The 12,251-nt window shown below is 35.7% G+C and overlaps 1 protein-coding gene across 3 annotated transcripts in view; it reads right to left on the reverse strand.

The window, feature by feature from the left end:
• The window catches only part of THADA (THADA armadillo repeat containing), a 266,071-nt gene that overhangs the window by 218,917 nt on the left and 34,903 nt on the right, over positions 1–12,251 (reverse strand). For all 3 annotated transcript variants that reach the window (XM_087823521.1, XM_087823522.1, XM_016204113.2), the window contains exons 20-22: positions 9,577–9,735; positions 7,857–8,014; positions 1,629–1,738 (exon numbers count right to left, since the gene is read on the reverse strand). In XM_087823521.1, the coding sequence (XP_087679647.1) occupies positions 1,629–1,738; positions 7,857–8,014; positions 9,577–9,735 (427 nt within the window). The remainder of the gene's footprint in view (positions 1–1,628; positions 1,739–7,856; positions 8,015–9,576; positions 9,736–12,251) is intronic.

The following is a 12,251-nucleotide window of genomic DNA, read 5'->3' on the forward strand; positions in this document are numbered from 1 at the left end:
CCCCCATCCCTATTACAGCAAACCTACTTTCTAGGTACCCATAATTTGGCCTCCAACTATCCACCTGTATGATATTGCCTAGGAAACTCCTCCACCACCACCATTACAGTAAGGCTGACTTATTTATCCAGCTAACAATACGCCACGCTGATTCTAGCCTCTGAACATCTGCTCACATTTCCTCCTTTCTCCAACTATCTACTTAAACCTTACTCTTTCATTAGCACAAATTCCACCTCTTCCATTAAGCCCTACCAGCCTATCCAGGAATATCTCTCTGATATTCCTACAGAATTTATAAGTTTCGCCCCAATACTGACAATTATATTGAATTATCTTGTTCAAATGTGCTGGTCTCACTTTCCAGGTTGGTGTTCTGCTAACACTCCCCCACCCCCGTACATACAGTGATGTTGGATGCTTATAGCCAACATCTGTTCTGACCAGTCAGTGCCCATCACATACCATTTGTAAAATATTTTGAATTTCATCCTGCTTATTTCCCAAATTAAACCATGAGCTCTTCGAGAATAGGAATCTTATCTTATAAAGAAATATTATATTCCCCAAACAAAGCACAGTACTAAGCACAAAACTAGTGTTCAATATATATTTATTAATTGATTTTAAGACAGTGAAGTATGTTGTGTTGTTGTGAGAAAAAAAGTATTCCTAAGTCATGTGGAAAGAAAAAGTTGAAAAGGTAATCAAATATTTTCAAGATCAATAGTTTAAAGTCAGGAACATTTTTTAGTGTACCTCTTAAAGATATTCTGTGCAGCCCATAACTGCCAAAATGTTTTATAAATGTTTTTACCAGGAGTGTGAAAAAAAAACTGTGTCAAAAATATCCAAGGAGTATCTAACAGCCCAAAATAAAATGTTTGCTGAGGCTACAACGCTGGCAGAACTCTTCATTTCAAAAAGTTTCCAGGCAATGGAAATGTTTTCCTGGAAAATACTACCTTTTATTTAGAGAACACTTGCCATGAGCACTTAGTCATTAAATAATTTAAAGTTTCCTCAGAAGCTCGTTGGAGGAAATCTAGTATATGAATGAATGAAATTATCAGCACCTATAATGTAAAAAAATAATAATAAATTGGCTCAATATTGAAATCTACCTAAGCACTTTTCCAAGTAAGGGAGAAAAAATCTTTTATACTTTTAGGTCTATTTACTGCTCTTAAAAATTTTTTCTATAAGATAAAACGATAAAAAAACACACCACAAAAACATAAAATCCTTGTGTTTCTCTGTCTGTAATATACACAAATCCAAAAAACTGGAGGGCTTATTTTATTCCACATGCCAAGTAATTTTCAAAAGACAAAACAGTCATTTCATTCAAAGAAAATAAATGGTAACTTCAAAGCTATTTTTAGCAAAATCTTTGAATTTGCTTCAAATCACCTTTCAATGAGAGAGCAACTGGGTGGACATTTCACTTAATGGCCTGTAGTAAATCATACAATGAAACCTAAGAAAACAATTTCTTCCAAGAGTTCGAAGCCAACTAAGTCTTATTCTTTTAAACATCAAAAGCCACAGCTACATTCTACTTCAAGCACATGGTTGGTACATTCAGTCTTTTTAAAATGTACACAAAAGGATTTGTTTTGCTTTACCTGTTTAGTACTTCAGTGAGTTTCACAAAGCCAGTGTAAGCCAATTCAAATGCTCCTCTGTGCCTGGACTGTAAAAGGTGTTGTTTAAAGTGCTCTCCTATTTCTTTTACCTTTAAAAACAAACAAACAAACAGTTCGATGTATGCTTACATTTACAGGTGTTTTATGTCAGTAATATCATTTAGAACTCAGAGAGAGGTAGATGTCCCTCCACAGCTGTTACTATGTGGCAGGTAGTATTTTAAGCATTTATATAATTTAATCTTCATAATAATCCATGAAATAAGTACTATTACCTCTATTTTACAGTAGGGAAAGTGAGGCCCAGAAAGGCCAAGTAACTTATTCAAGGTCACACAAAACAGAAGCGTAGAACCAGTATGCACACCTAGGCAGTCTGGCTCCAGGGTTGGCAATCTTGAACTGCAATGTTAGAACTGCCTTCCTATGCCAGCCTCACAAACCTCACAGTGTTCTTTGTTAGCACATACCATTCAACACCAGCAGCAAATCACACAAGGTGCCCATCCTTACACACCTACTGTGGTTAAAGCATACATAATGAAATGTGCCACTTTAACCATCTCTCAGGGTACAATTCAGTGGCATTCAGTATCCACATTGCTGTGCAACCATCACCACCAGCCATCACAGAACATTTTCATCTTCCCAAAATAAAACTCCAACCCATTAAACAACTCCCAATAAATACCTTGTAGAGATACACAAATGTGAATGGCAAGATTTAGTGCAAAGGACCTTCTGAAAATCGACAGGCATCACTTAGCGTCAGAACCACAGAATTTTCCAAAATGCTACTCAATAGCTTTCTTATATGTTGCATGCAAGGTTAGACAAATAGTAAATATGACAATTTATTTTAAAGAAGACATGACTAACAGTTGTTGATGAGGTTTTGTACAAAGTTAACTGTTAAATTGGTTGGGTTGATTGTATTTTTACGCCATTAAGATTTGGTGGCTATCAGCTTCAGAAAATCCAGATTTCAAATAAAACGCAGGACCAAAGCTATAATTGGCTTTCTGTTGATCCAGGTCTCCCCAGCAGATCACATTATGGAGAAAAGACAAGCTGATTCAAGGTGGCTCAGATATACTTACCTAGAAACACCTTCTACCTCAGCACAGTGACTAATGTTCTGAACACATCAGAGATGATCAATAGTATAAGCAGCAGTTAAAAATGTGACCATAAGCAAGTGTCTCAGTTTCCTCATCTATAAACTGGGGATAACATATTGCCTCGTAGGTTGTGTATTAAAATGAGTTAATAAATATAAACATTCACAACAGACCCATAACCTGCTTCCAATTCAGTTCAATATGAGCTTTGTCTAGGTTTCCAAACAGAGGAAAAATAAAGACATACTCCATATTCAAAATACATCTGATTATAGAGAGAGACAATGAATAATACATTTAGGAAAATAAGAATCAGATATAAAAACAAAAAAGAACCAGAAAAGCAGCATATAATAGTACACTTTAATGTCCCAAAGAGTGACATTGGTCATGTTCTTCAGCGAAAGTTTTCAGGTAAAGACCTGATGATACTCCTAATTTTTAATATTTTTTAAAGGCCACATACTATTAGTTATCAAAAGCAACAGTCAAGTAAGCCTTATCATTTATCTTCAATATGGTCATTTCAGAGTATATTTTGAACAGAATTGTCAAGTCCTAAATATGAACTTAACCACTAAGATAGATCTGAAGCTCAATAATTCTAAAAAAAGGGCAACAGGAAAACACCAGTTAGCTAACTAGTTATGATGATCATTTCTATTATTTCAGAAATAAAAGGTTTCTAAGAAGGTGTTTTAAGCCACAGAAAGTAAAAACATGGAGTCATAGAGAAGGGGTCTCTCTAACTCCCCTTTTTCAAAATATTATAGACATCAAAACAGACTTCAGGAAAACAAACATAAATGTTACTGGTAAAGTGCTTCTCTGTGGACTTAATGGTTCACAATCTAGTTCTTAAGCAAAGATCATACTTTTATTGCTTCCTTTATCTTAACTCCCATCAAAGGGGCCTAAACCAAAAAGCATACAATAAAGTCAAAGGCCTCAAAAGTGTAGCCAGTGGATGGTCTTCTCAAGGGTGGACCTCACTCTAAGTAGTCCTGGCCTCAGAAAACAGAATGAGGTTCTGTTTCCAATAGCAAACAATAAATGACCATTTTTGCTTTTATTTTGCATCATCAAGTAGTAAGAGTAAGGCTTAATTAATTCTAAACCTTGATTTAAAGTTTGACTTTAAGGCACAGCCACTTTATATAACCTTAGGAATACCAATAGGAGTTTCAAACTCCACTTTGGCTCAATGGTACAGTTTATAAAAGTTTACACTACAATAAGATAATATTTTAAATGGTACATTTTCTACAATAGTGCTTTCTTACTAACATTTGGGATTTCTTTGGCACTTAAACATTGTGCTTACATAATAACAAAGATAACAGTTTACTATGATTCAAACATTTTCTTACTAGAATGTTTATTCTTTGCTTTCTAGCAAATTCTTAACCATGTGCCATTTTAACTGCTGTCCCTTTAGGCTGACTTTCTGTCTTGTATCCCCTATTATATTTCTAAGCCCTGTGAGGTCGGAGAACCATATATTATTTTTCTTTATGTTCCCACAATACCCTTGTAGTAAGACAATCAAGAAATAGGTGACTAAATGATGTGCTTAACTTCATTTTACAGCTTAAAAATGGTATCCTGCATTCAGTACAATTCAATGCATACCTGTTCATAATTTCTTAAAAATAAATGTTGGCAAAGAAAATACAAAAGGCAATTTCTTAAGACTTATGAATGCTAATAAACACACTTCCCATTTTGTAGTCCATTACAGAAAATCTAAAACAGTAACAAAAGACCTGGGGGAAAGTATAAAACCAGTTAGCATGGGCATCATGAAAATTACAAGAGGCTCTAAAGCAGGAGTTTCAAAATTACCAAATTTCTAATAGTTGGTGATTATTTTTATTAGTGTGATTTCTGTGGCAATCATTACTATGAAGGGGAAAATAGCCTGAAAACCTGCCCAAAAGCATCTTTTTAGGAATATTTGGGGAAATGTATAAATATCTATGAATTGATACTCCAGGTAGAGGAAGCTGTTTAAAAAAATCAGTAGGAACTGGATACCTGATATCCCATGGAAAGAGGACCAACAAAATGTATCAAGCTAAAGCTGTAATTCAGCAAAACATCCAGCTGGAAACCTAGACATACACCAGTCAGGAAGTTGCAAGATAAGGTTGCACGTAGTGCTCACTCTTTGAGGGTCTTGACTTACATCCCTCAAAGCTGGTTTTATCTCTGCCTCTTGTAAGGGGACATTATGAAAGAACCTTTCATTAGGTGATTACCTCGCAGGAGGAAAGTCAGACTGCCTCTGAATGAACACATTTTCCTCTGGCTGAAGCTGTGGAGGACACACTGCTTCCCAAGTGGTTTAGGGAAATGAATCACTTGCTAAAAAGTTCAGCACCAAGTTGCCTTTACTGTCCTGTTGCCTGCAAAAATGTGGTTGGGTATGGGAAGCAGGGAAAATTAAATTTAAAGAAAAATTCAACGAGCAGATCAGAACAAAGGCAGCACTGTGCCATGTCAGAACACAGGCTGGAAGGGAGAAGGGTTGGGTTCCTGTCCCAGAGCCGCCACAAACCAGCTTTGTGATCTTGGGCAATCCAGGTGACATCCAAAGGCTTCAATTTCCCCTTGTACAAGGGAGCTGGATAATATCATCTCTGTGATCCTTCTAGCTCTAATAGTTTGTGAACACAGCACTGAATACTCAGAATTATAAGTGAGTGCCAGTTTGCATACAGCAACAAAAATCTCCACATTGTAATCTCACTACCTGCTGGCCTGTTGTAAACTACACTCATGTACGTGGGATTTCAGTGGTCACCCCTTTAACAAAGGGCCATAAGGATGGACTTAAAGGAACTGGGCTATAAAAGAACTCCCCTATTAACTACATTCAAGATATCAAATTACAACAGAATTACACTAGTTTTTCAAGAGTGAAGGGTGAGTGGAGAGTAAGGAAGCATAAAGCCGAACATCGGTGTTTTAGGATGTGGGGCACAGCCTCCTTCATCCATTGAGAGAAAAGCGGATCACAGTTATCACTGGTCTCGGGCAAAAATCCAAATTCTACATTCTCCCCAACAAAGGGTAGCATTCTGCCTACAAGCTACTTCACTGCCTCTGCTCTGCAGGTCTATTCTGGTCACCCTCACCTAAGGTGTTGACTGTTAAATTCTTAGCTTTGGCACTAGGTGCATAGAAGATCTAGTGTTGCCAGGGCAACTATGCCCTTGGAAGGAAGGTGGACCTTTGGCATGGCCAGCCACTCCAATGTAAATTACATTCTTCTCTGTCATTTATATTTTTTAACTCTTAAAAGTTTTAAGTACATGAAAGTCTTTTTAATTTAAAGGAATTTCATAGAGCAAAATTTTATGTTTAAAAGCAGGACTCCCCTAGTAATATAAATAACACTAATTTCTTGATGACTTTGGGTTTTCATTGACTAACTGCTCCTAAACTGAGGCATTTCTTTAAAGTCAGCATGATCAAGAATAATGTTTTCCACAGAAGGCAGGGTTTCAATGTCAGAACAGTAGTATCACGGACATTCTTGATCATTCATTTAATTGTTAATTGCTTCTCAAACCTATATATGTGAGGTCACCATATGAACAGCAACTTAGGAAAATGACTAAACCTCATCAGACTAGAAATTAGTATTTTACAGAAAAACAGGATGCTATTTTGTATTCAAGAAAACAGTCATTAGAAGTTCTTTGGTTTATAAGAGTCTCTCTTTGTCATTGTTACTGTTGTTCTTTTACACACATCTTATTTTATATTAACTCCCAATATTAACATGGTTATCCCACATAAATTAAATTCATAAGATTTGGGTGCTATACAAAAGATGTCGAGGCAAAATAATTTCCATAGGAAACTTTCAGGTCTTTCTCAGTCATAGTAAAAGCAAAATATGTTTCTCTTATTTTTTGTAAACACTATCCAAAAAACCCAAAAAACTGTATGTTTTAACTTGTCCTTGAAAAGTTGAGAAGTTAAACTAGCATATGTTTACTGCTTAGTAGGACGGTGACCATCAGTGAAGTAATTATTAATCACAGCTGGATTCCTCAGCGAAGGTGTTGGCATGCACGCTATAGCCAGTCACTAGCAATGACTGCAAGTGACTCTACCAACTAACACCTATTTGATTTGGAAGAGACTAAGGAACACGATGATGCTGGCAGAGTACTATTCCTCTGCCATTCCCCTTCTCAAGGCCTTGCAACATCACAAGCCCAGCTGCTAACCAGATGCAAGCACATAAGCCTAAGAGAGTGTGAGAATAAAAAATTAGCATTATTTCCATGGAACTATTACAAAAATAATCAGCATTAGCATACTACAATGTTTGTTTTGTTCTCAAATGTTCTAACACCCTAAGGGAAAAATTATCTTTATTTGAAAAAGGTTAAAAATGAAAGTATATGTTATATATCTTTGCTGGAAAATGGTGGGAAATGGAATTTGTTGAAACCATATGGAGAGGAAGAGGGAATCAATTAAAAAACAGAAATCTAATAAATCTAAAATATTTCCAAATGAAATGCTTATGGTAAGCTAATTTCTTGTAAACACTGCACTAAGTCACTTGAACAGTCCCAGATGGTGAACTAACTCTGTGGTCTTAAAATAAAAGTCAGCCAACAAACCAAAGTGACTACAACTTTATCATCAATGTAGTGGGAGACAAGAGATCCATAATCAACCAATATGTTACTATTTTTCTTTGCAAAATTTAAGAGGTTTGTGGAGTTTTACTAAGTAGACAATTTCATTTAAATTTAAAATTTAAATTTGTATGTGTTAATGAAAATGAAAATGATAATATTGAAGTTAAAAGTGAGGCAAAATCTACAGTTATTTATATACTTAGAAAAATAAAAGTGTTTCTAAAAGTGCCATTGTTTTGAAATGTATTGCAAGGTCCAATTCTTTAACTACCATAAACTTTCTTTAGTTGACATCTGTATGATTTTATTCAAGAAATATTCCAAAAAAATTTATTTTTTTTAGGTTGAGTTATAAATAAAAGTTTGTGATCTGTACTTTGACCAGAGATTATACCAGGTGAAATAAACATCTACCCTACCTGCTCCACCGTCAGTAATCCATCAGGGGATTCTGGCACAGGCTGCATGGGTAGAAGCTGGCACAGTGTGCCTAGAAGTAAAGCAACTTCCTTCATACTTCTCCAACAGCATACCAGCACCATCTGAGCGGTTACATCACATGTTTTTCCTTCTTTACCTTAAAAAAAATATCTATTGCAACATTTGATTGCTCACATCCAGGTTTCTTAGAACAAGCTTATTCATAATTTCCCCAAGAATAATCTGCTTAAGCAAACCAATTTGTCATAAATTATATTTACTCAGGAGAAAATAATTAACATTTGTTGAGCATGTCCTATGAGTAGAAATCATGCTAAGTATTTTTTTAGTATACCATTTTCAAAATAAAATACAATAGTTTTAAAACTTAAGTCTAATCTTGGAAATTAATGAAATATCAGTCATCCATAAAATGTGACTATAAAAAACATATTTCATTATTTATTATGGTGAGGGTGTCTATTATATCAGTAAAAGAGGACAGAACTATTTAAATCAAAGGAAAATACAAATTCACTTTCAAAATATATTTAAATTCCATGGCAAATAAGCTAGAATTATCCTTACTCTCTTTTACTAGTTTTAGAAATATTTTAGTACTGACATTAAAAAAACTACAAGACAAATTATTAAATTTAAAAGGAAAAGTAAACAAAACAATATTTACAATGTAATCCCACTTGTTTTTAAAAGCCTACTAAACACTAAAAGGATAAATGTACATACGCATAAATACTTAGAACATGTCTAAAAGGAGATACATTCAGAGGGAAGAAGTGGGATTAGGGATGAAGGAGGGCTTTAATTTGCTTTTAAATCATATTTACCTCGGTATTGTTTGAAACTAATAAGATAAGCATATATTTATGTCATTTTGTATAATTAAGGAAAAACATAAAGTTTTACAAGACAATATCACCATCTAGTGGAGAATGCAGAATGTGTAATAAGTCGCTAAGATATTATTGCTTCTGATGACTTTCTGTGGCATTATGGAAAATTATAAAATAACAACTAATGAGAAAATAATCAGTTAGAGCTCAAATTCTGGAGGCTTAGTACAACAGAGAACCTCACATTTTATTGAGTAACAAAGTTTGTTTCCTTTAAAAGGCTGCCTGAGCCCAGTGGGGCGTGGCTCAGCGGCTGATCATTAACCTAGGATCCAGGAGATCGCTGTTTGATTCCCCGTCAGGGCACATGCCCGGGTTTCAGGCTCGATCTCCAGTAGGGGGCGTGCAGGAGGCAGCCAATCAGTGATTATGTCATCATTGATGTTTCTAGCTCTCTCTCCCTCTCTCCCTCTCCCTTCCTCTCTCTGAAATGAATACAGATATATTTTTTTAAAAAAGGCTGCTTGACTATAAGGTCTCTCACAACAGATGACAATGACCCACACTGGGAGAGGCCAACTGCTGCCCAAACCCAAGTTCACCGTGCATTGCTGCTCTTACATCACCTGGCTGTCAAGACAGGTTTCAGCGCTCAAAGGCTTTTTGTTGTAGCACCTTATATACTGTACTAAGGCACTCCATTTTCTGGTAAAAGTTCATTTATAAGCTCAAAAAAGATTTCATTTTCTAAAAATGTTCTGTACATATCTGCAGCCTCTGATTTACTATATAAAAAGAGCATTTTATTCCTTTTGTTTCTTTGAAACTTAAACATTGATTACAATACTGATTTTATATATGCTACCTTGGACTTCTGCAGAAGTGTCAATATTTGATACACTAGCATTCAAGTCCTCCAAATCAAAGCTATCACGTTCTTTCAATATTTTGGCTTGATTGAAGTAATCATTAGTATCTCGTGGCTGAATCTCGTTCAGAATCATCTGTAAGCGGCTTGCTGACTCTGAGGGAGAGAGATGACAGTCCATAAAACTCCAGTTGCACACCACGTGCCAATTTTTCTTGGAGATATTTGGCCTCAAACATTTTGTAGTTTTCAATACTTGATAATCAGTTCTATTAGAAGGGGCTCATAGGATGGATGATGTGAAAATGATTTATATAAGTCTTAATAACACTGAGTGTACTTTTTAAATATGGCAAATATAGTAAGGAGGTTGAAGCAGAGGCCAAAAAACACAACAGAAATTGTCCATAGGACAGAGGCTGCCATTCCATTCACATTGCTTTTCTTAGTGCTGTCTAAGAATCTCAATGTGGTGCTCAATCATGCAAAAGAAGAGCAATAAACTTTTATAAATTTTGTTTTAAGAGGTTGTTTCCATATCTGCATTGTATGTTATCAAGGTTTAAAGGTAGAAAGTTAAAAAGACATAAAAGAAACCCCATCACCAACAAAAACAATCATATTATAAAGATTCCATATTTGGCTTTAAATGTGTTATATAATATACTGCTTTCTAAGTATGATTTACAGTCCTAGTATTATATTAAACTTCATTTTTATTCCCTAACACTCACTGGATCAGGAAATGTAAGCTTCATGAATACAAAACTTTGTCTGTTCACTGCTGAGTGGCCAGTGCCTGGAATAAAAATTGGCTCATGGCAGAGGTTCAGTAACATGGACTGAAGGAATGAACAGATGACTAGGTAATAAAGAGCTAGCCAGGCTCACACTCTTAAAGAAAATAACAACAGGTAATTATCTGAAACCAATGAACAAATCAAAGAACAGGTATTTACTGAATGTCTATTACATACACTTATATTTTAGGTATTATGGAAAAGACAAAGACCCAAACTGCTATCATGATAATTCAATCAACATCTTACATTCTCTTATGGTTTCCATGAGATTTTGCTAAAAACAAATTGTGACAGCCATGAAAAAGTAACACTGGCCCAAAAGAAACCATGAAAGGACTAAGAAAAAAGGGATGATCAGAGTAAAATTTTAAGAATCCTGCCATTCACTTTTATGGTTTTCTAGGAGACTTTTTTCAAAGAATTCAGAATGCATGGCATACAATGTGGGGGGAAACAAACAAAAAATGGACAAAACCAGAGGAAAAAAGAAAAGGCAAAATTAAGAAAAGATCAGTGCACCACAGACAAGTTTCTGAGATCGATAAATAGTTTTAAATGTTAATAACCACAATTTTAGCATACTCTGCAGGCCCTACTCACAACAGGTGACAACAAATAGTCAAGATTTCTCATCCAGAATACATTGGGTGGGGCAAAAGTAGGTTTACAGTTGTGAGTACATGAAACACAAAGTTATTCTTGTATTATTATTTATTAATTATTGTATTATTTTCCATACAAACAGCTATAGACCTACTTTTGCCCCACCCTGTGCTGGTACTTGCCTGATCCAAATATCAGCACTAAGACTGGATGTTCTTTATTCCTATGTACTCAGTAGGAAAACTAAGGCACCAAATTTTGGTATTTAGATTGTCAGCCGAAGTAAATAAATCACTATGTCTTAATATCATGAACCACCCATCACCAATTTTCCAACTCATTTTTAGTAAAGAACAAAATCTAACATTTTCTATGCAAACACACACCTCCAGGTTACTTATCAGCCCAAGGTACTGCCTTGTATGACACGGTGTGTTTAGGATATATTCAGCGTGTTTTTAATACAAGGCTCTCTTTTGTACTCCAGTCTTTATTTCCGGACCAAATGAAAATTCTCGATTTTCTAGGTGCTAACAGCCAATGCCTTTGGCCCACGGCAGCACAGGTGTATCATTAGATACCACGTAAGACATCCCAGGCACTGAGTTTAGTTCCCACCCTTTTAGAAACTGTTCATTAACTGATTAATTCATTATAACAAATACTTATTGTGTACCTATTTCTACCAGGCACAAGGGGGAAAAAACATAGGCAAGATCCCTGTTAAACTGCAGCGGCGTCATGAAGCAGCGCTCTATGAGAAGTGAGCGCAGTAAGAGACAAGGCTGGCAAGGTAGCAGGAGCCAAACTATTGCATGACCTGGTTTGAGATCACTAAAGTATTTTAAACGAGGGGGGTAGGGTGGGGCAGGGCACAGGGTCAAGTAAAGATTATGTGTAACATGATGAATTATATGATTAGAAAAGATTACTTTCAGTGTAGCAAGGAGGAGATAAGGGTAGATGTGGGGAAACCAGTTGAGAGGCCCCTGGAGAAGTACAAACAAGATAAGATAAAAGCCTAGAGTAATGTAAAAAGATGCAGATAAAAAGAAGAGATTTGAAAGATATTTAAGGGTTACACTGAAAGAATGTAGAGACAGGCTAAATATAAGGAGCACAAGATGTCAAGCAGCCCTAGGCTCCTACCCTGCATGAACAGACCTTGGTAGGGCCATTTGCAAAGACACAGGGTTGGGAGGGAAAAGACAGATGAAGTTCCTATCAACTGGGGGCATTGTGAGTATCTCCTCATATTTTTTTTAA

The sequence above is a fragment of the Miniopterus natalensis genome, chromosome 13 (assembly GCF_054644295.1).
Source record: "Miniopterus natalensis isolate mMinNat1 chromosome 13, mMinNat1.hap1, whole genome shotgun sequence".
NCBI classification, from domain to species: domain Eukaryota; kingdom Metazoa; phylum Chordata; class Mammalia; order Chiroptera; family Miniopteridae; genus Miniopterus; species Miniopterus natalensis.